Source organism: Leptodactylus fuscus, chromosome 4 (genome assembly GCF_031893055.1).
Source record: "Leptodactylus fuscus isolate aLepFus1 chromosome 4, aLepFus1.hap2, whole genome shotgun sequence".
Classification (NCBI taxonomy): domain Eukaryota; kingdom Metazoa; phylum Chordata; class Amphibia; order Anura; family Leptodactylidae; genus Leptodactylus; species Leptodactylus fuscus.
The window spans coordinates 160,387,608-160,412,387 of NC_134268.1; the positions used below are offsets into that span (position 1 = coordinate 160,387,608).

A 24,780-nucleotide genomic window follows, 5' to 3' on the forward strand; every position below is an offset into this window, starting at 1 on the left:
GCATTCCATTACTTAGGAGAAAGAAAAAGCAAACTTAAGTGCAAATATCATACTACTCTATATTACAGCACTGGTATGATGTGCTTTACACAAGAGTGTCCATCTAACACAAATACTCAAAAACTAATGGGTGCTGCTATGGGGTCCTACTACACAGCTTAGATTTTAGAATGGCTTATGCTCTTGTTTTTTTTCTTGCTATATATACACAGCATTCTACATAGTATAAGAATGCCATGGACCCAAATACTGTAAAGTGAATAAAAATACCTATTGTAAAACAACAGCTTGGCCCTTTACTTTTTGCCAATTAAAAAAATTATAATAATAAAAATGCAGATGAAAACTCTGAAAGGAAATGAAATTTTTTTGCCCCTCTAAGAACACTATATATAATACCACCTTACCATTTGATTTGATGCACAGTATATGGAAGCTTTACAGTGAGAGCTCTTAGCGCCCATAAACTGTAACCCCTTATGGTCAGCTCATCTCCCTTCCAAAACAAGCATAACCTAATAGAACTCCATACAACTATGTGCTGGGCATAGATCGAAGCATACAAAATTTAGATCCACTGAAACAACAATCTGAAGATGGAGATGGAACAGACAGTAGTGTCATATGTACAAGAATCAGGAATATCAGTAGTACACAAACATATTTATATAAAAAAAAATAAAATGACAATTAATGGACTTTGCCAGTTTCATACATACTCCTGGTTTTGCTTTTTGTAGTGTATTTATGCATAGGGGTTTTTTGGTATGTTTTGTTGGGGGTATTTGTAGGTTGTAGTAATATCATATGTTTCAGAATTTATAATTATGTTGAAATATGATCATTTACCCACAAGCATGCAATATCAGAGCTGGAGCACGAACTTCATTAATATTAATGCAGTATATTTTGGAGATCACTACGGGAGTTGAAAAGGTTGTGTAAGATTAGATAAAGGGATTCAGTTTTATTTACTGAGACTGCGCCACTGTATGTAGGCGCAGGGACTAAAGCTTAGTCCCATGTAATAGAGAGTGGTAATGTTTACAGGGAAAATGAAGATCTTTTACTCTAACCTTAGATAACCCCTTTAAGAACCACTTGACTTTTAAGATAAGATAAGATAATCCTTTAATAGTCCCATCCTGGGGAAATTTACCACAGAGTGCCTAAGTTCTCACTTACTGTTCGTGCAACTTATTCTGATTTTAAAAAAATCATGTGATTCTGGGCCAAAATGTAATGCACTTATAAATGTTGCAGTTTTCTGACTGAAATGTTCCAAAAGTTCCTGCCACAAGGGGTCTCCCTCCAAGTTAATAGGGAAAGTCAGTCTTTAGAAAACAATGCTTAAGAGAGGAACACAGAACGTGGAGGGAGCTGTCTCTTCACAGCCTCTGTATGTTTCCACACAGCTTTTCTTGCCTATATACACTGCACAGATAGGAGTTTGCAGCTTCTCACAGCTCTCAGTGGGTGTAGAGAGTCTATTTACTTCTGACTAGCTGCTTGTGTTATTGATAATAAAATGCTAGACGGCAGGCAGCTTTCCTAAATAATATCCGGTAACCAAGCAATCTAGCACTATGAATTTAGCAACTATAAATCGAATGGAAGACCCTGTGGAGTTTTTTTTGTTCCTTTTGTTTCCATTGTAAAGCATGGACTCAAGACCTGATTCAGCTGGTTTCCACATGTGCCTGTTACCATCCCCCCAGCTAGGACAGCATGGCTCAACATGCGGCATGGAAGAGAAACCTACATGGAAATGCGGACTTCTTCGTTCAAGGAGATGATTTCTGGCGTCAATTGCTGATGTGTGAAGATGCTACAGCTGACTGGTATTTCTTTCTATTACTGTGGACACGTGGGACACTGTTACAACCTGGGAACCTACCATCACCCACCTACCCCAGGAGTTATGGAAGCTTGGCAAGAGAGCAGCACCATGTATACCTGGATGGTCTCTGACTTCCTTGGGGCAGTAGAACACTGTGGTAAGGAGGAGGAGGAGGGCTTGTGATGAAGGACATTTGGGGCATTTTTTGTGGTTAAAAGGACAATAGTGCTGATGCAAGATACCGAACTATCAGCTGTGAGCAGGAGATCTCACCACCTACCAAAGGAACTGCCACATGTTATCATGATAGCTGCTTATGTCCCCCACCTCTGCAAAATTTCTGCTTGTTATATCCACATGCTGTGACCCCCCTCCTCGTGTCCTACAACCAAGTCGGCTGTATTATTATTATTATTATTATTATTATAATTATTATTATTATTATTAACATCAATCTGCACAGAGAACTAAATGATCCTGCAGTATGTCTGTGTTTCTTTCTTTTTTAGTTGCTATGATTCCTAGGATTTCTCTATCTGCCATGAGCTTCTATGTGTTTCTCTCTTGTTATATACTACTGTACCATCTATGAAACTGTATCACTGAAATTTCCCCATTGTGGGACTATTAAAGGAATATCTTATCTTATCTTAAATGTGCTCTCTTTCTAAGTCAGGGGTCTTTGTAGCTGCATTAAAACCTGTATTTGCAGTGTGTCATGTTTTCTTGGGCTTTTATCAGCTATTTCTTTGCATTTTACAGTTTCTCTTGTCAGTAAATAAACCGAAGTAGTAACAATGGATGGGGAAGGGACTGACTGCTCTCTACTGTACAAGCCCTTCGCCTTAGAGAGAAATGTAAATGTGCTATTAGCAGCAGAGAAATTCATAGGACACCATATATGAAAACTTATACAGCCAAAGACCCAAGCAAGACCCTGCAAGTATTTCAACTTCTGCTGAAAATTCAGGTACCCTTTAACGACTTCAGAATTGGGCCATTTCCCCTGTTGCAGGACCAGACACAGGTTTTTTGCAAAAGTGATTTTGAGTTATTCAAATAATTCTTGTGTATTTTTCAGTGATAAATAGTACTTTATTTTTTACTGCTGCATATATATTATTATTTTTTTTTTTTTTAATATTCAGGAAAACTAAAATAAAAGGAGGAAAGACAGGTCTATTTTTCATATTTTTTTTAATAGCACAAAACTTTTACAAAAAATATTTAAAAATAGTTTTCTTTCCTCATTATGGTAATTTTTATGGAGGGCGCACATATAGTTGTGCTTCTGGGGCAAAGCTATAATGTGTGATGTGGGGGTGGTAGCAGCATTGTTATTTATTTTACTATTAATTTTTAAATACATTGCACCCCCCTCATCAGAAGGTCACAATAGATCTTGCTATTTTTTCTTTTTGTCCAATTTCCCCTGATATATTAGCCAGAGTAGCCTAATCCCTTTAATGTGGACAAAGCTGCAGTACAAGAGCACAACTGTTATATGGGGCACGAATCCTTCTGCTTTTGGTTCCATCCCCTGTTTAGGTTTTGGCGCTGGAAGATGCCAAGAATAGCTAATCAGTAAAGTGTTTGTGCATTGAACCCTCAGCGATATCGTACTGATGACCTATCAAAAAAAATAACTTTTTAAATGATTTTTGGGAAAGAAAAAAAAAGGCCATATCCAATAAATGTACCAAGAAAGCATTAGATGATTTCTTCATATACTAATGGTGGCTTTTACTTTACTATACCTACTGCATGATTTGTACACTACTTTTTTATACCAGATGTTTGACATTCAGCGTAACACTGCCTTCATAAAACATTTTTTTTTACTTCATGATTCGAGTACAGCATATCTGTAACATCACTATTGTACATAAGGAAATATATATCGTTTACAGAGTTAGCCAGTGGATATGAAATATAAAAAGTGGGAGTCTTCAGTAGTTGATACTTTTTTTTTAATGGCTAACCAAAATGATGATCTTTCAGAAATTGTGTTATACCATGGGGCCTTAGCAGCCTTGAAAGCTTGCAATCTGTCAACATTTTAGTTAGCCATTAAAAAAAGGTATCAACTACTGAAAACTCAATTTTTATATTGTACATAAGACTAGAAACAATCAGGACATCAGGCGGTCATGTTTCTAATAAAAAAAAGCTAAGTCTGATAATAAAACATTAATATAAAATTCACATGACGGCTTGCTCAACTCTATGAAAGATTGATCATGCCGATCAATGCAATATGTCCTGCTGCTAAATAATGCAGGTCACAAGGAGTACTTTACCAGCAAGTCCACTTCAGTTGTGGAATATCCAGAATATTTTTATCGACACAATATTACACCATAGCAATACACAGAACATTACGTATGTGTACTAAGAACACTTTTTGTCTACTGATCATAGGAAAAAAACAAAGCAATGCTGTTCCCTGTCCTTGTCACCCTACATTATATAATATCTCGCCCCATATACAGACATAGGGTTTAAAGGACTGTTCCTCCTGACTTAATAAAAAATCCTTTACTAACTGTAGCTCCTTATCTTACAGTCTCACTCTGTAAATGCTTAGTTTATTTCCCTGAATTATACTCTGGTGATCACTGGTTATCCCTAATACTTTCCTTATCTAACCTTATTCTTCTTCTGCTTATAGTATGATAAGTAGGGGCAATTAGTTAAAAAAAAAAAAAAATAATAATAATAATCGTGGTGAACTTGTTCCTATCAAGTATTTTGCATCAATGCCGTACTGTCTCTCACTGGCATTGGCTAAAGGATACGTTACCAACTGTACTCAGGCAGGATAATATGTCAAATGCGAAATGGAAATAATGAAAACCAAAATCCAGCAGCACATAAAAAGGGGACTGTCCTAAAATAATCCTTCATGAACTGCAGGCAAGGTAAAATGTTCAATTAATTGTCCAGCCCTAATGATTTGCTTCATAAGACCTGATGTAATTATATTCATTTTATGGCTGCTTAATTTACATATATCTTTCAGGTACGAGACATGAAACGTGGAATAAGTGGTCCTAAAATGTACAAAGTTACTATTCAAACCCAAACAGTTGCTAAACCTTACTTTGTGACTTTGATAACTACTCTGGAGTGTAGGACTTGATAACTACCCCCTTCCTAAAGTTCTGATAACAAAGAATAAACCTGTATATTATTAATGCAGCTCAACAGGGTTTTCCACCCAAGCAACACACACTGAATAGGGCCATATAAAAACAGAGAAAACTAAATAAACTATATCTCATATTATAATACACGTACATCTTGTGTTACTGCATGCAGAACTCCACTGTAAGAGATATTAGAATTAAACCTAAACACGGCATCTGCAAACACTCCATCTGTAAAAGAGTAAAGAAAACCATTTGTTATGTCAAATTAGAGCGTAAAATGATCAATTAAGTAAAAACACCAACATGTTCTTAGGTATATCAGACGCAGAGCAGACTGAAATTTCCATCCTCTGCCAGTTTTTCTAAAATATATTCCCTTGCCATGCTTACTGACTTGTTGGGAACTTCTGTTACCTTTCTGACGTGTCATGCCATGTCATTACGTTGTGGAAACGCAGTGGATTTTCAAAACAAATTTTACCCCTTCAATATTTTGGAATAAAATCCACAGCACAACCTACAATAAAATCAATACAGCAAAAATCTGTGGATCCACCTCGGATTTGTTGTAAGATCTGCGCTAGAAAATTTTACCAGGTATAGATCTGCCCAGCTCAATCCCTTGCCTTCCAAACAATGTTTTATCCAAGATTTTTTTTTTTTTTTTGGAAAGCTAAGGCCTCAGTCACATGACCAAGTGTGCAGGCAGAGTTGGTCCTGGGTGCCTTCTGTATTATATTTGTTTCAATGAGCGATTCCGTTCTGTTCAGAGTTGTTTTCATGGAGCTGGACAAGACTTGTTCCATAATTCTCGAAACAGAACAGAGGATCGGAAGCCCCCTCTTACGCATAAGGCCTAAGGAGAACAACAGGCTGATCATGAAATGTATTATAAAGTTTATTAATGTATACACAGAACCCGAAAAATACTCAAAACAATGACTTCATACTTCAGTTATTAACTAAATAATACTATAATATATACTACAATGTAATTACCCATTTATGCCGGAGGTCATATATTTTTTCAGTTCCAATAATGGAACTCTAGGCATAAATGGGTTAAGCACAGAGATTATTATGTGTACTTACTTGGAGGCGTAGTAAGAAATCTCAGGTGAAGACTTTCCACCTCTTCATCCACAGGTACACTCATGAGACCCCATCGCTGGCCTCTTTGTGTGGGAGTCATTTTGACACAGACATCCCTATTTCCGGAAGCTCTGACCCCATCTAATAGGCTCGCCAACAAGGAATCTCTGAGAATAAATATCTTTACAATGAATTTCAAACCTTTTTAAGTTCTTTATCTTCATACTGTATTAATTTACAGAACTATTCCAGTTATAATACCTTCTTAGAAAGTGATTCATACACTAAGGTGCTATTACTTTGCTAACATTACAAAGGAAGGCTCCATTCTGTACCAGTAGATACTTAAAGTCACGTCTATAATTTAGAAGAGCTCAATTTGGAACCAAATAATCCACATTTTCATTACTTACAACCTAAAAATAAAAAGGAGGATACCTTTCAGTTGAAGAGTATTTCCGAATTTGGCCTTTAATAAACTCAATAGTAAAAATTTGAGGACTTTCTGGGTCGTACACAAGTGCAAAAATCTAGACAAAAAAACAAAACAAAAACTATATAAGGTATGATTATAAATATTTATCACCCTCAAACACATTTTATAAGTGGAATCATTTTTTTTTTTCCTGTTTGACTGGTCTGCCCTTTGGAAACCCCTCTGATGCCAAGAACAGGGAGCACCACACAGTAGAAAATTTGGCGCCGATTTTGAGGCGGAATCTACCTCAAAATCAGCACTAAAGTTTCGATACATGAACGGGACCGTGAATGGGTATTCTCACCTCCAGGATCGTATTCAAACTTGTAGCCTAAAGCTATGGTCATACTGTAGCCCGCTAAAAATATGCGGAATATACCGCAAGCAGAACTTTTGTCTCTGCCGATTTCGGGCAGAAACCTGGAGGATCCCATTATAGTCTTTGGGGTTTGTGGGTTTCCATGGATAACTGCCTTTTAAGTGGATAGTGTTAACATTTTTTTGGGTCCCTAAGAACGGAAACCTGAATGCCAGTGTGAACTTATGCGTAAGCTAACTGAAGTGTTTTATACATCGCTCTATCTATCGATAGATGGGAGTTAACCTGAACAACTGCAATTCGTGAAACGGCTACAGTATAAAATTTTATCACAGAAGACAAAAAAAAAAAAAACAGAAAATGAAATTGCCATTATGCACACATTTAAATAAATAAAATATATATGCATAACAATAAAAACATTAGTAGCATACGTTGAGATCATGCCTGTGACATCCGCTTTGAAGCCTGAATCCCACCAGATTGTTCAGTCCCACCCTAAGCTTCTTGTAGAATGAAGAGATATTTTATTTGCTCACTGACAGTTCCAAGCATTTCCCAGAGCTATGAGCTAAGGTTTATGGCAGATGACCAAAACTGCATCACTTGCTTGAAGGAATATAAGCTAATCTCATACAGAATCTAATAAATCCTCAAACCCCCATCTAGACTCACCTCTCCGAGTGGTTTCAGTGTTACGATGTTGTAGGTCGCCGGATCGCGCTCCACCAGACAAGTTTCAGTAAGTGCTAATAATCTTTTCACTGGCTCCTACAACATAACACACAATTCAATTATGGCATTTCCACAACTTCCTCCTAATGAAATTCTAGAAGACAAGATATTTCTGGAATATTACAACTCAATTATCGCTCTAACAATTCTGGTAAGTTTCCAAAGTACGAGTATTGTTTAAAGGGAGAAGACAGTGATATTATTCTTAAGATATGATATTGTCTGAAAGACTATCCCTTCTAATGGTGATCTCTCCTCCCAACATGATCAAAGTGTTCTGTTTGTTTGGGGTTTTTTTTGCCTGCAGAACTTATTGAGAACTACCATGTGACCTCAGATACATTATAGAGTACTGTCTTCCCTTTTCTCTCCCATAGCTCATTTGTGAAAATATCTCCATGCTCTTCTTCTGCCTCTCAGATATTGCCCATAGTCCGTCCCCCACCTTCCTCAAATTCAGGTCTCCATGCCCCAACTATCATCTCCAGTGTAGAAGTTTGTGCAGATTTTATAATCTGTGGTTTTAGATATAGTATCCTCATACTCTAAGGTCCTGACAGGTATATAGATAGAAACAGGTATAGGCGTGGGTGACAATATAACAATAGCAGATGTTTAATCTTCTTCCATGACTATCTTTAGTCCTTAAAAATAAAAAACACTAAAACGGGTTGTCCAGGCAAAACTTTTAAAGTTTAAAAGAACCTAGGGGCAGTGAAAAAAATAGAAATAAAAAAGCACACTCACCTGTCTCCATTGCCATCCCGAGCCTCCCGCTTCGTCTGCTCTTCCGGCATTGTGCTGAAGCCGCTGATCAGAGGCCTCAGGAAAAGGACCCGTGATGTGACAGGTAGTGACATTCAGGCCCTTTGCTGATTAGGTTTAGTGGTCACGTGACCGCTGAGGCCAATCAGCAGCTTCATCACAACACCGGAAGACGCCACTGGAGCAGATGAAGAGGGAGGAGCGGGAGGACACCGGAGCAACGGGGACAGGAGAGTATGTTGTTTTTTTATTTATTTTTTTCAGTGAGCCCAGCTTATTTAAACTTTAACCCCTTCCCGCCGATGGCATTTTTTGATTTTCGTTTTTGACTCCCCTCCTTCTAAACCCCATAACTTTTTTATTTCTCCGCTCCCAGAGCCATATGAGGTCTTAATTTTTGCAGGACAAATTTTTCTTCATGATGCTACCATTAATTATTCTATATAATGTACTGGGAAGCAGGAAAAAAATTCAGAATGGGGTGGATTTGAAGAAAAAAATGCATTTCTGTGACTTTCTTACGGGCTTTGGTTTTACGGCGTTCACTGTGCAGCCAAAATGACATGTCCCCTATATTCTGTGTTTCGGTACGATTCCGGGGATACCAAATTTATATGGTTTTATTTACATTTTGACCCCTAAAAAAAATTCCAAAACTGTTAAAAAATTTTTTTTCTAAAAGTCGCCATATTCCGACGGCCATAACTTTTTTTTATACGTAAGTGTACGGGGATGCATAGGGTGTCTTTTTTTGCGGGGCCGGGTGTACTTTTTAGTTCTACCATTTTCGGGAAATGTTATTGCTTTGATCACTTTTTATTCAAATTTTTATCATAATCAAAACAGTGAAAAAACGGCGGTTTGGCACTTTCGACTATTTTTCCCGCTACGGCGTTTACTGAACAGGAAAAATATTTTTATAGATTTGTAGAGCGGGCGATTTCGGACGTGGGGATACCTAACATGTATGTGTTTCACAGTTTTTAACTACTTTTATATGTGTTCTAGGGAAAGGGGGGTGATTTGAACTTTTAATTCTTTTTATTTTTTTTATATTTTTTTAACTTTTTTTTTTTTTTTCTTGCATTTATTAGACCCCACATAAACACATGCACATAAACACATGCACATAAACTTACCGTATGCCTTGGTGTGATCTTCTGAACAATGAACTCTGCTAGTGAGGTGATAGATTCATCATTGCTATATTTCCCCAAACGAAGGTTCAGAAAGTGCTCAAACTCTATGGGATCTTTCCTTGTCCTCAGGGAGATTCCTATGTAGTTGCCAGCATGCTCTATGGCACTTTTAATTATTTCATCTCTTTGTTCTGTAGCAAATAAATGCTAAAAAGTAAACAGAATAAATATCATGAAGTTATGCTATACAAATGTTGCCCAAATATGATCCATATAACACATAACAGATTAAAGGAGCCCAGCTGACTGAAGACTCTGCAGTACCGCCATAATTGATTATTAAGCACATTGCTGTTCATGTGATAGTTACTGTGCCGCACTGTAGCTCACGGTGTTACAGTAGAATTTCATTATATTTCAAAAAAAGGAACTCCAACTCATTGTCTGTGAGCGCTCAATTCTTAAAGAGGACCTTTCATGTCGTCATGCCCCAGTGATGGAAATATCGATCCCTTAAGTTTCAGCACCAGTATCTCCCCACTGTTAGAATGCTGAGCCTTACAGCCTAGGGTCAGTGCAATGACATTAAGTTGTAAGGCCCACCTTTATATCAGTGGGGAGATACCAGGGACGAAATTAAAGGCGCCTATATCCCCAGCCCAGGGGCACATACTTGGAAAGCATTGAATTCAGCGCACTGTTGGTTTTCTAGCAATATACAATACCGCACTTTGATCAGGACATGAAAGGTCTTCTTTAGTACACCCTTGGGGTAATTTCATCTGAATAAGAGACAGACACACATTATCAATCGTATGTGCGTGCAATCCCTAGCGTGACCCCACAGTCATCTGTTTATTTACAGTGTCAGGCCTTACAGTTCTATCCAGGTGACACCGTGTTCAAACAGAATTGTTGTACTATATCAGACATACATAACCATATAGCATATCCCTGATGCACACAAAACACTGACATTTCACTATGAACAACAGAACTAGTTATCAGCGATTGTTTTCAGCATATGCAGAGCGAAGTTAGAGATGGTCAGCATGGTAAGATTAAGGTTTAATCCTTTTATGCTTAATGCTCTTCAATCTACCATGTCAACTGCTTCAAGTGAATGGGACGGAGATGCAATGGTTTACTGGAGTAGATTGTGGGGGCGCCAGGAGTAGGCACTATAAATATACAACATATAGTAACAAAAATGTGTAGTTGTACTTTATAAATGGTTCATGGCATTGAGGGATGATGTTAAAGAGAACCTGTTATCAGATACAAAATGCTAAATAACAATCATCATCCAATTGCCACTGTGCCCCTCATCATCTGACCACTTTTTCTAAATTTGTCCATAAAGTCAAATAATATGTCCCCTGGAAGTTTATATGCGAGCTAGCTCTTCTCCAGGTGGGTGGAAATCTTTTGATTTTCACAGAAAAAATAAAGGTTACCGTCCACTAGAGGAATAAGAGTTATTTTATATATCACCTTCCGATGGGGCCATATCTTTTGAACGGGTGTATGGATTTAGTAGAAGCGAATTCCAAACTGTTCAGGAGCACAGCGACAATCAAATGAGGTATGGGATTTAGCATTTTGTACTAGCCGACAGACAGGTGAAGCCCAGCAATGCACATACAGCTGTCCACTAGTGGCCGCATGTGCTTACCACTAATTGGAGGTTATGGTTGATATAGCCTCAAATGAAAGAGTCCAGCACCCTGGAATTTAACACATGGTTGATGTGGCTGGGACAAAACAGCTATGGCAACCCTTAGTGGTGAATGGTTTTCAGACAAGTTCCACTGGAATACAGATATGATCAGAGACTAAACTATGTACAGGGTGAATGATAATATGATGATAGTTTTAAATCTAGCTCATATATGAGCATTGCAAAGGCTGAAGCTTTGTTCCTGCCCACACTTTGTATGGTGACGCTTCCTATTCAGCACAAGCCCTTCACATATTTACTACGAAGGAAAAAATAAAAACAAAAAAAAAATCAACAATCGTAATATAAGCCATTACATTCATAGGGCCCCTGAATCCATTTACCATCAATATTATTGCTGGGTAACTCACTGAAATATTTTTTGTGCACATCCAATTGACATGTTACAAACCCCCTTTAAGTTTACATTTCTATACATACTTACCAACCGACTAAAGCCTCCATACAAGATGCAGAAGCCTCCTTGGTAATCTGACAGTTCTGCAAAGCCTTCAATATTCCGATAGTCATAGGAGCATAGGACACGATTGTTCGTTGGATCGATTTGGTCTATTCCCCCAGGCGTCACTTCCAGAGTGACCAATTTTCTGCTATCGCTCCAGTGATGCTTATAGCAGTTGTACCTCTGAAATAAAAGAGGAAACTTAGCAAACCAAGAGTTCACGTCTACACCTTTAAAAGTAACAAGTCAGAGCAATTCAACACTCTCATCCATATTAAACATTGTGTATCAGAAAAAGGAACAGGGTTTTCTCTTCAATTGTCATGTATCCACAGAATAGGTGACAAACGTCAGATCACTGAATTTACCACAGATAACCCCCCCCCCCCACTAGTCACAAGAATAGGATCCCACAAAGGAGGGTTTGAATGGAGTAGAAGTCAAGCATGTGTGCCTTCAATCTTTTAATGTATATGGGATCAATAGTGATACCCAGGGTACAGTGCTGTATAGTTTAAAGCAATACTGATGTATTATGGCCATGAGACATGTTTAATGCTATTAGCTTTTACATTTGTTGATATTTTAGGATACTTGCCCTTCCAGTAATCTTCCCTTCAGAAAAGTCTGTCCTGAAACGCTATTGGAAACACAAGAGTACAAATAAGCAGTGTTTACAATACAAAAGCAAAGTAAGGCTCAAAACAAACATAGAGACGAGTAAAAGCATAAATTACTAAAAACACACATATATGCAAACATAAACACGTATTCCAAGATGGTGACATATGAGTGGCAGCCTCGATACAGAGCTCCAAGCTGAGAGCAACCTTTATCTTTCCTTTTCACTCTTTTTGTCTATCTTCAAGAATCCTCTAACCAAGCAACCTAGCACTAAGAATTAGCAACTATAAATTGAATGGAAGACCCTGTGGAGTATTTTTTTTTCTTTTGTTTCTATTGTTAAAGCATGGACAAGACTCAAGACGTGATCAGCTGGAGTTTCCTGTGTGCACATGTACCTGTTACCATCCCCCGACGAGCTAAGGACAGTATGGTCACCATGAGGCAGACAAAGCATGGAGGAAAAACCTGCGTGGAAGTGTGGACTTCTTCTTTCAAGGAGATGATTTCTGGTGTCTATTGCTGATGTGTGAAGATGCCTACAGCTGACTGGTATATCTTTCTTTTACTGTGGACACGTGGGACTCTGTTACAACCTGGGGACCTACCATCACCCACCTACCCAATGAGTTTATGGAAGCTTGGCAAGAGAGCAGCACCCTGTCTACCTGGATAGCTTCAGACTTCTTTGGGCAGTAGAACACAGTGGTAAGAAGAAAGGAGGAGGGCTGTGATGAAGCACATTTTTGTGGTTAAGGAAAAATAGCACTGATGCAAGATACCGAACTATCAGCTGTGAGCATGAGATCTCACTACCTACCAAAGGAAATACCACATGTTATCATGATAGCTGCCTATGTCCCCACTTGTGCAAAAAATGTTTCTGCCTGTTATATCTACATGCTGTGACCCCCCTCCTCGCGTCCTCCAACCACAGTCAGGCCGTATTATCAATGTCTATTCACACAGAGAACTAAATGATCCTGCAGTGTGTCTGTGTTTCTTTCTTTTTAGTTGCTATGATTCCTAGGATTTCTCTATCTGCCATGAGCTTGTATGTGTTTTTCTCTCTTGTTATATACTACTGTACCATTCATAAAACTGTATCACTGAAATTTCCCCATTGTGGGACTATTAAAGGATTATCTTACGTATTCACAAATGTGCATGGAAATCAATGCCTTTCAAGAAGGCTGAACTGTACACTGTGCAAGAAAGGCCAATTTAGAAACATCTTACCAAGGCTTCTGTCAGAAGTTCTGTTCTGTGTTCTGTAGAAAACTTTAATGTTTCTGATTTCTTGCCACTGCCCTTCCGAAATGTGAGGGCAAATTCTGAGCCTTGCCCTTTACCCACAGGACTGATGCTGCAAATATCTCCATAAGGCCACTGAGAAAAAAAAACAAGGCATGACACAAAACAGAATATCAGCAGGGAATATACCAAGAAAAAAACCACAACCACTATAAAGACATGTAGTTGGGGGCCTCCAACCTGTAGGAGGGACCACTCTGAATGGACGGACTCCAGTAGCAGCAGCCAAACCTCTGTAACGCCAACCACTGGTGTGGACGTCTAGAACATGTAAGGGTATACAAAGAAGTAGGCAGGAGGCGTGCTGGCCCAAGTCAATTCATTTTATTTAAATTAAAGGAACTTGGACCAGCGCACCTCCTGCCTACTTCTTTGTATACCCTTGGATATCAGCAGGGGATTTCTTTTCCTATGGCCCAGTTCACATCTGCGTACGAATTTCCGTTCGTGGGATCCGTTTGGGGATTCCCTGAATGGAAACCTAATCCACATAAAAAAGTGGTTACCTTAGGAAACCTGCCAAAAACTATGATGGAGTCCGTGTGGTTTCCAACCGAAAAGGATGAAAAATGCGGAGAGAAACAGAATCCCTGAACGTAGTATACATATGCTGGTGTGAACCCAGCGTTATATTGTTTGTTTTAAATTCTAAAAAAAAAATATATATATATATGAAGAGCTCAACGGAAAAATGGCCTAAGTCCAAAAATTAATATTGTGAGAAAAACGAAATTTAAAGTTTTAGCCTAAAGCAAACGGGCATTATTGTGGAATATATCTATCCAATGTAATCAGCTAATGAACACCGTTAATCCTAATCATAAATTGTATTATTTATTAAAAAAATTGCAGCTTCATGTATAAATATTATTTATTTAATATTATTAATTAATTACTACTATTATTAAACGATGAAGAATAATAATTACCTGCCTCCCTTTTCGGCGCTAAATATGTGCAAAAGTCGATTTAGAGCCTTTTAAACAATAAGACAAAGTTTTTACACTAATATAAACAACAGACCGGAAGTCACGATTTCAATGAAAAAATGACCAACGAGAGTGAAGTAAGTAAGTTTGTATTGGACCTAGGCCATTATTCCATTGAATGTAAATTCTTCTGCATTGAAATATATGGACTTAGGTCATTAATCCTAGGTACCTTGTAAACCCAATGCATAGAACGAGGTACAAAGAAGCTTTCTAGGTAATAATTTGAAATATGACAAAATGTGGACTTAGGCCATTTTTCCGTTGAGCTCTTCATATATATATATATATATATCTTTTTAGTACTGCCACAAAAAATGTTTTAAAAGATCCTTTCTTGTGGTTCATGAAGTCGAAGTGCATTCTGCAGTCAAAATGTTATAGAGCAGATTAATGCGTAGTTTCTTTTTTTTATAAGTTCTTTACTTATAAACAAATGAACAGAAGAAGAAACAGTTCGTAATATCAATCAAATGATTAACGGAACAAAAAGGGCCCAGAATAACAACAAAGGCCCAAAAACTCAGAGCAGAACATAAAATACGGAGACAGGACCTCTCGATAACCAACAGACAAGGAGAGGCACCATCACTGCTTGAGAATACCAGAGGGTAGGGAGAGCAAAGAAGGGGCGAGGGGAACAAAGGGGAGGGGGGGGGGGGGGGGCAAAAGAGAAGGAAAGAGAAGAGAAGAGGGGGGGGGCAGGTTCAGACCAAAAGCCAATCCTCAAGTCTGGCCCATGATGTCCCTGTACAGCTGGGACCCCTGGAACAAGATCCATGGAGTCCAGGCCCTCAAGAAGGCCTCATGCTTGTCTCGAAGAGACGCCGTGAGGTCTTCCATGGATTGGATGTCCTCCACCTTACGGAACCAATGGCGAAGAGACGGAGGGTTGGGGGATTTCCAAAGAGCTGGGATACAAGCTCTGGCAGCGTTAATCATGTGCCGAACCGCCGATAAACGGTAGGCCCGGCGGGGGATATTGGAAAGGTGTAGCAGAAAACAAGCCGGGGTATTGGGAAGGATAGTCTAAAAGTAATACGTAGTTTCATGATGAAAAATGTAACTTGTCATTTATTTATTTATTTATTTAACCCTCGCTTGTTCTACAGTTGGGAGTCCAGTGGGTAGTCCTATTTGATAATCCAAATGGTCAGCTATCTCTGTATACAAAGGCATATAGGACCAACCCCTGGCTATATATAGCAGAAATACAAGGCCCAGTTCTAGGTGGGAGAACAGGAACAGGCAGATAGGAAACAGAAGCAAAGTTGTTTTTTTTTTTTGTTTTTTTTTTTTTATGGCAGAGCCATATAGATAGCTGCTTTAGCAATAGACATACAATTCCTGTTTTAATACCTGATTCGTAACTTCAAGGGTGTTGGGGTTGTATGTTGTTATGGCGTGGGTTCCCACTGAAAATACTCTTTTATATCTGGGTAAAGGAAAAATAAAATGACATTAAAAAGATATATAGACAATCCCATAAAAAAGTAACAACTTTCACAAAACCGCATAATACAACACATAATAGTCTGTCTCATTCATGCAGTACTAAGCAGGGAACTCCAAAACTTACTAACATCAGAGACAGGTAAAGGTGAGGCCCTGCCAGTTTTTTCCGAAAATCGCAAAAACACACTACAACCAAAACGTGTGGCCTAACGCTATAGTTCAGCCGAGTATTGGCTTATCTATCACTTTGTCTAAGAAAACAAATCAGAACTGTGAAAGCCTAATAAAAGGGCTGCATCAGCTAAAGTTACTATATAGACACATTTAGGGGTGTCTTCCTTGGTCAGCAGTAAAGGTCATCATGTAATTTGCTTTCCTTGAAAAATATGCTTACATTAGAGATAAGCTGACAAAGCATAGAGCTGAAAAATGAACACTGTACACAACAGGAAAGAATAGAAGGTTTTGTTACAGACTTATCTTCTGCAGCAAAGCCAAGCGGATGAGGGATCTGAGCTACAGACAAGACAGGCAAATATAAACCACTGCCACTGACGTTCCTTATATTATAAAATGTCTAACTATTAACATAATACAGCAATTAAATAATCCAGATCTAACAATATATAAATAAGGATTGAATCATTTATTTTGACTCATGAAAAATACACAAATTGAACGTTCATAGAATTGCAGATTGTAAGTGGATTTGATGTGAATTTCAGTGTCGGATCTGCACAGATATTGGTCTCGAATCCACAGTGTGCAACATTAAGGTAATAATATGGAAGTGTCAGCTGGATGCTTATCCTGGAACCTCGGATCCAGCAGTCACTTACAGAGAGAGCAAGAAGGAAGTGTTTTATGGATTTCAATATTTGCTCAGTCACCAATGACTGTGGTATATACCCTCCAAAATGGCTGACAACGTTTAACACTTGCTCTACCGGGTTAAAGGATTGGAAGCCGGAATTACTCCGTCCCTGACCCTCAAACACTGGAGGCTTTCATTACTATGTGTACACCATGCTGTCAGCAGACTGTCAGTGTCAGGGCACTCCCTCCATATACACAGATATTAGCTTAGTGTTGGTAAAGTAAATACATACCAGCTAGAACCTGTAAAATATAGAAATCTACCTCTCTGCTATTCTTCATGCATCAAGACATATCTTGCCCATTCTCCTGTGCAGCCAAAAATCTAGCTCAAAATATACTATACCTGCCTACAACAGAAGTTTATTAGTTACTTGGACCTATTGCGGCCACTACAAGAAAAATGCATGGCGACCACAACATTTAAATTTTTATTTTTTTTTTGACAGGGAGACAACATTACAACTTCTATACCCATATCACTCTATAGGCACGAGACTACTATTGATATCACCATGTATGTGACCAGGTGAACATTGACTCATTGCCTCTTCTCCTAGTCCTACACGTGCCAACAATGCTAAGAATAAACTTGTGGTATGCAGAGATAAACAGCAAACCTTCCAGGAATGTACCAAGTTATCAGACAGAATTTTTATTTTCAAGTGAATATAGTTCAGAGCAGAAGTAATATATAGAAGAAAACCCCATCCATTCACTACAGTCCGCCCCTATATTTTTAATATTAGCATTGTAATAGGAAAAAAACACTAATGCCTTATTTTTTGAATAAATATATGGAGTTAAGTCACTAGACAGATTTGTCATTCAAGAATCAGAGAAAGCTGTATTCCAGCCACTTTCATAGTGACAATGGCAGCCATATTGGTTGTCACCAAGCTTTCACAAAAACAGGTTTAGGGCCCTTCTACGAAAGCCCATGCCTGGCCACAATCGGCATGGACTGACATGATATATTTTAAATATGATTTTTATTGAAAAGAAGAAGACCTTTTACAATATAATAAAAAAGGAAACTGTTACAAACATAAGAAGAATCGGCATAGGTCCAAACAGTAGAACGGGGATTACAAGTTGGAACGTCGGGCTGCAACCCAAATATATGAATGACACAAACATGACCAAACGAGCAAAGACCAAAGGGCCAGACATACAAACGCTACAAAGACACCAATTCTACGAGAAGACAGGAAAAGAATGGACTGACATGATATAGCAAGTCAACTGGAGAGAATTTATTGAGTCTTTTACACTGCACCGTAACAAAGGATCACTAATATGATCATTCATCCTCATACGCTTTGTATCCTCTGTTTACACAATGGTGTGCTGCCAACAACTATCTTTAGGCCCGAATAAAAGATACAAACCAGTCGACAAATGAGTATTTATGCTCATGTTTACACTGGCTATGATCAAGAAGAGCGTTCATAAGGCTTTGTTCACATGGGTTAAGAGCCTTAAAACAGTTGGATACATTATTTATAGGCTCCCACTATAATCACTAGAGATGAGCAAGTAGTACTCAATCGAGTACCACTCGCTATTCGAATGTAAAAGTTTGATGCAGAACCAGAATTGATTGGCCGAATGCTATACAGTCGGCCAATCAACGCTGGTTCTTCTCCTACCTTTAGATGTCTTCTCCTTGCAGCGTCCCCGCGGCGTCTTCCGGCTCTGAATTCACTCTGCCAGGCATCGGCCCTGGGCAGAGCCGACTGTGCATGTCCGCTTGTAGTGCGGGCATGCACAGTCGGCTCTGCCCAGGCCCAATGCCTGGCAGAGTGAATTCAGAGCCGGAAGATGCCGCGGGGACGCTGCAAGGAGAAGACTGCATGGAGGATCCAGCCCGACCCTCACTCGTGGACTTGGTAAGTATAATTTGATTGAACGTTGCCTACCTCTGAAACGAGCATTTTCCCCCCATAGACTATAATAGGGTTCAATATTCAATTCGAGTAGTCGAATATTGAGGGGCTACTCGAAACGAATATCGAACCTCGAACATTTTACTGTTCGCTCATCTCTAATAATCACACCTAAGTAAAGATATGCCAACAAATACTAAGCCATTGTATACACACTAATTCTCCATTTATTTCTATGGGACCCCCAAATATAAACAAAGTACAGGTCTCAGCCATCTCCGGTAGTCCTATAGAGTGAATGGAGATGTGATGCATCTACCTCTTAACCAACATACAAGGAACTCCTAATGTCATGATAGGTGAGCATTCCAAAAAAAAAAAAAAAAAAGAAAGAAAAAAAAAAAAGAATTGTGATAATTGTTAAATATGTAGCCCTTTACTAGATGAGACAGGGCCATGAGAGCAGCAAGTAATTCAGTTTAATTCTAGAATAAACTAATTCTTTCCCTATTGTGAAATATTAAAAGAAACGTTAGTCACCTCTGGAGAAAAAGAGAAAGCAATTCTTCCTTTCCTGCTACACTTTCCACATTGCGCTTCCTCATTTCTTCAACAAATCTAAAAGGCCATTGCAGTGCTAAAACAGGAAAATAAAAGCCCACGTGCTACAAAAACGTAACCAGAAATTCACAGAAAATATACGGGAACTTGTGTTTTAAGAGGTTTCACCATTCCTGAATACGTGTACTCCTTAAACAGGAAGTCTTCTCGCTAAATTCCTTCTTTTCCAAATCAAGTTTTTAAAGTAAAACATATTTTTAACCATTTTAATTTTTTCTTCTTCTTTTATATTTTTTATGACCTTTCTAAAAATCCTGTAAGTTTCACACTTGTCAATAAAGGGCTGTTTATATCACAATTTGGTCTCTTTTTAGCTTCCTATTGTGGGATAAGCCATATAGACATAGACATTCCCACTCCTCCTCTAATAAGACCTTTGTATTATAGTTCTGGGCATGAACCAACCAAACCACCATAATGTGGTATAACATTATAGTAAAAACACATGTCCCATACAGTAACCCTTTCTCAACCTTCATTCTGTTTCACAACAGCTTCAAAACGCACAAGCCCATTAGAAGGAGATAAAAGTACAGTCCAATACATGATGGTAACTCCACAAGGCAATGCACAGATAAAAGGCACTAAGACAATAAAAAAAAAGCTGAATTTATGTACCAGGCAAAATGCTGGATATAGCAGCAGTATGTGAGTGGCAAATTATCCAAAACCATCAACGACTCAGACAAAATATCATCATAAAATTCAAATTAATTCACTAAAAAGTAGTATAAACATACAGTACAGAAAACGAGGATATAGAACAGAGACCACAATGTTGTGCACGATATAGGACCCAATATAAAGGTGTTGCAGTACATGGGTTAGAAGCAATATAGGTAGAATGACGCTTATCGCACTGCAGGCAGTATAATAATGTGTACTTGGTCTAATAACAGCCTAAGAAACCTTTAGAGTATAGTAACCAGGCCACCAAGGAGACAAGTTATGAGTAAATGCCAGAGTGAAAAAGTGTGGCACTGGGCTCACTTTGGGATACATTGTATATAGTTGTGTCATACAGTGCCACACTTGTTCACTGATGCATATATTCATGGCCTGTCTCCTTGGCGGCCTGGTTACTATACTCCAAAGTCTGCTTGCCTTATGTGAGGTTTTTTAAGCCAAGCACACATGATTATACTGCTTGCAATAGAATAAGCGTTGTTCTACCTATATTGCTTCTAATCCAAGTATTACAATGTATTTAGTTTGGTCCCTATACCATCGTTTTAAAGAGGACCTTTCACCATATCTGGGCACAGGCAGTGTTATATACTGCCAGAAAGCTGACAGTGCGCTGAATTCAGCGCACTGTCGGCTTTCCCGATCTGTGCCCGGTGTAAAGCGCTATCGGTCCCGGTACCGTAGCGCTTTACAGTCAGAAGGGCGTTTCTGACCATTAGCCAGAGACGTCCTTCTGCCTCGCGGCGCCTATCGCGCTGTGCTGTGGAGCCGGGAGGAACGCCCCCTCCCTCTCCTGATAATGCTAGTCTACGGACAAGCTGTGTGAGCAGAGGGAGGGGGCGTTCCTCCCGGCTCCACAGTACAGCGCGATTGGTGCCGCGAGGCAGAAGGGCATCCCTGGCTAACTGTCAGAAACGCCCTTCTGACCATAGAAGAGCTACAGTACCGGACCATAAGCTCTTCACACCAGGCACAGATCGGGAAAGCCGACAGTGCGCTGAATTCAGCGCACTATCAGCTTTCTGGCAGTATATAGGGATATGGTGAAAGGTCCTCTTTAAGATGCACAATATTGTGGTCTCTGTTCTATATATCCTCGTTTTATATACTGTATATAATGTCTATACTGCTTGTAAATGAATAAATATGAGTTTTATGATGATATTTTGCCTGATGAGTCCTATGGTTTTGGATCCATGTACTGTATGCAAAACAGTGATCCCACGCTGAACCACTACTCCATCAGTATAAAACCATAATTACGAATCCCTTCATATTGCATTAAAAGGACCTAAAAAAAAAAAGCCATTCTAACAAATATTCTAAACCGGACCGGACCGGACACTAAAAGGGATGATTTTATGAAGACAACCTTTGTGCATATGCCCACCATACGGACCCCTTCCTATCAACCAGAATGGAAAGTTGCTGTGTATGAGAGTCTCCCATTCCACACGTGATCTATGTATTGTATTGTATTTATGGAATGGACCCTGTGTAAAATATTATATCCTCTGCAGTAGCTGTTGCATATTTAGTATCTGCTGGCAGCTTCTTACTCTGGTAAAATTAGCTTCTTGATAAGGCTTCCAGGAGAAGGACCCAGAGAATTTACGGTATATACTCGAGTATAAGCAGAGACCCCTAATTTTACCACAAAAAAAAAACTGGGAAAACTTATTGACTCGAGTTTAAGCCGAAGGGGGGGGGGGGGGGGGAGAAACCACCATTGCAGATAAAAAGTCTGGTCATGTGCATTACAGCTTAGTAACTCCATGTGCCTCATAGTAATAGCAGTTAACCCCATCATGTCCCTCACATTAACCCCCTGTGTGCCTCACATAAGAGTTACTGTTATGTGGGACATATGTAGGTAATAATTAGGTATCTTCATAATTAAGGTCCTTCATTAGTACCCTCATGTGTCTCACATATTAGTAACCCTTAACATGAGGGACATGATGGCGTTAACTGCTATTAATATGAGGCACATGGAGTTACTGAAACTATGCCTGACATTAATAGGCAGAGTAACTAAAGGAAGGTCCCTGTGTGTGTCACGTTACTGGAGCTTCCTCTCCTCCATACAACAGACATCTTTCATAAGACACAATGAATCCTGGTCACTCATCTGCAGGGTAGATGCTAAATCCTAGTGTGCTAAAGGACCTCTGATGACGTCATGACCATGTGATCGGACTCTGGTGTGGGCGGAGCTACTAGGATTTAGACTCAACCTTATCTGCAGATGTTACATACCAGTGGCTACAGGACCTTTGATGACATCACAGTCACGTGACCTCATGACAAGCCAATCACAGAGCAGTAGCACTAAAGGACCTCCCCCTTCCAGTTATCTGTGCTCCGTGGACGCTGACTCGTGTATAAGCCGAGGAGAGCTTTTTCAGCATGAAAAATGTGCTGAAAAAGTCGGCTTATACTCGAGTATATGCGGTAACAAAATATGGTGTTAATGAATCACTCAAGATTAGGAAATGACAAATCACTTACTTCCCCCGCCAGGAATGTTTTGTTGTATAGAAACAGGCTAGATCCTTGTTCTCTCGAATTATATTCATTTTGCATGGAGACCTGGAAAATAAAGAAACATATAGGACGTAAAGAAATTATCACAAAAACAAGTAAAAAGCAAAACAATTTAGTACAAAATGAAAATTTGTTATTTACATAGAGTAGCCTGTCATTCATTGTTTTCTAAGGACAGCTCTGTACCCTTTGCCTGGTTTGGCACCTAAACGCAACTCCATCTGATTCAAGTCAGTGGCACTGCAATACCAAACACAGCCACAACAAAAAGCATGGAGCTATATCTACTTGGTAAATAATGAAAGGGACATGCAGCTCAATCAGTTGATTAGTGAGGATCAGTTGGTCCATCACCATTTTGATATTGAAGGGGTTTTTCAGGCTCAAAATATTGATCTATACAGAAGATAGGTCACTAACATCAGGTCGGTGGGAGTCTGACACTCAGCACCTTCATCCATTAGTTGTTCTCAACAAAGAATGGAAAAGGACACAGACAGCTCCGGGGGGTGAAACTAAATCAATGCAACCTAGGTCCAAATGAATGGGAGTTAATGTACAGTATATCACTGCTCAGACTCCTATCATATGCTGCCTGTGCCACCTCATGCTGTGATAATGTATCACCCATCCCACTTAGCCAACAAGAGTGGGGCTCTCAGTGCTGAACGCCCAGCCCCCATCCCCACACCAACTACACAAATTGCCTTATTTGCACAAGACTTCAAAAGTTGCATTTCTCCAAATCTCCAAAAGTGACATATATAACAGAGGTATGTTTATTACTGTAATGTGCTCTGTAATATGAAGGTTTAATATTATTTGTGGAGGCGATAACTTCTTTTAATAATATTTCCTAATCATCTAGTCTAGTTCTAGAATGGTTGGTTTTGGTAACTGACAATTTCTCTCCTCCTCATATTCTTTCAGCCCTTTTCCTTCCTATTTTTTTTTTTTTTGCTTTATTCTTAGAATTTATTCAAATATGTAAATTCAGTTCTTTAAACAAATAAATGTTCTTATCCTCTAAGACCCAGCTAAACGCTACAAGCAAAGCTATCTGCGCATCTTGGCACATTTCAGCAGAAAATTCTGATTATTACAGCCACCCTATCCTCATTTAACTCAGAAATCCTAATCCATTCTGTAAGATGAGGTTTCTAAACTAGACCTATTTAGGTCCCTCACACAAAGGAAACTAGAACACAAAATCCAGTCCGTACATCGGCCAAATTTCCCAGCCTGACCTTAGTCCAAAGACCCGGACTTCCTGCATCATAGTGATACAATTGCAGAATATTCCACTTCTTGGCCTCACAAACTCCTGGGTTGCTTTCGCAGTACATTTTGGTCATTGTCCATCTGTATTGTGAAGTGCCATTCAATCAACCTTGCTGCATTTTGTTGAATCTGAGCAGAACGAATATCCCTGTATATATCAGAATTCATCCGGCTGCTTCATTGCTCTGTGCATGGACATTGATGGTCCTTAATGTTTGTTTGGTGTGAACTATAATATCAACCATTACTGTTCAGCACAGTCTAGAGCAGGCATGCCCAAAGTCCGTCCCAAATTTCCACCGACTCGCCAGCACTGTTAGGGGGCCCTATCAGATCTCTACTGCTTGTTCAAAAGGTAGTGGGGGTTTAGAAACTTACCAAACCCCCACTGCCTTGGCCCATATTAACTGACCAATCCCACTCAAGCTTGCGGCCTCCTCTTCTATCAGCAGCCACCAGGGGGTCCCCATATGCCGCACATTACATCATCGCGACCTGATTGGTTCTGTCCATCCAGTTGTTAAAACTGGATCGGCAGAATTGGTGAGAAGTGGCGCAGCCAACCCAGTTATGCTACTGGTAGATCTTGTAGGCCACAGGCCATATTGAGCCTTTGGTCTACAAGCTAAGTACCAATACGGTCTACTCTCCAGTCCCTCCCAGTTCTTCTTACTTGGACAAACATGACATCACAACAGTGCACCCCAAGCGGGGAGACAGAGCACGACCAGGGAGCAGGCAGGTAAGTAATGACTCTATACTGCTGTATGGGAGGGATCAGTGAAGGGGCCACT

General features: G+C 39.3%; 1 protein-coding gene across 2 annotated transcripts in view; it reads right to left on the reverse strand.

Annotated features, from left to right (window-relative positions):
• The window catches only part of DNAJC13 (DnaJ heat shock protein family (Hsp40) member C13), a 122,750-nt gene that overhangs the window by 71,862 nt on the left and 26,108 nt on the right, over positions 1-24,780 (reverse strand). For both annotated transcript variants that reach the window (XM_075271278.1, XM_075271277.1), the window contains exons 2-11: positions 22,670-22,750; positions 15,990-16,065; positions 13,567-13,716; positions 12,302-12,343; positions 11,686-11,886; positions 9,521-9,727; positions 7,557-7,652; positions 6,523-6,614; positions 6,085-6,251; positions 5,141-5,220 (exon numbers count right to left, since the gene is read on the reverse strand). In XM_075271278.1, the coding sequence (XP_075127379.1) occupies positions 5,141-5,220; positions 6,085-6,251; positions 6,523-6,614; positions 7,557-7,652; positions 9,521-9,727; positions 11,686-11,886; positions 12,302-12,343; positions 13,567-13,716; positions 15,990-16,065; positions 22,670-22,737 (1,179 nt within the window). In that variant the 5' untranslated portion in view covers positions 22,738-22,750. The remainder of the gene's footprint in view (positions 1-5,140; positions 5,221-6,084; positions 6,252-6,522; positions 6,615-7,556; positions 7,653-9,520; positions 9,728-11,685; positions 11,887-12,301; positions 12,344-13,566; positions 13,717-15,989; positions 16,066-22,669; positions 22,751-24,780) is intronic.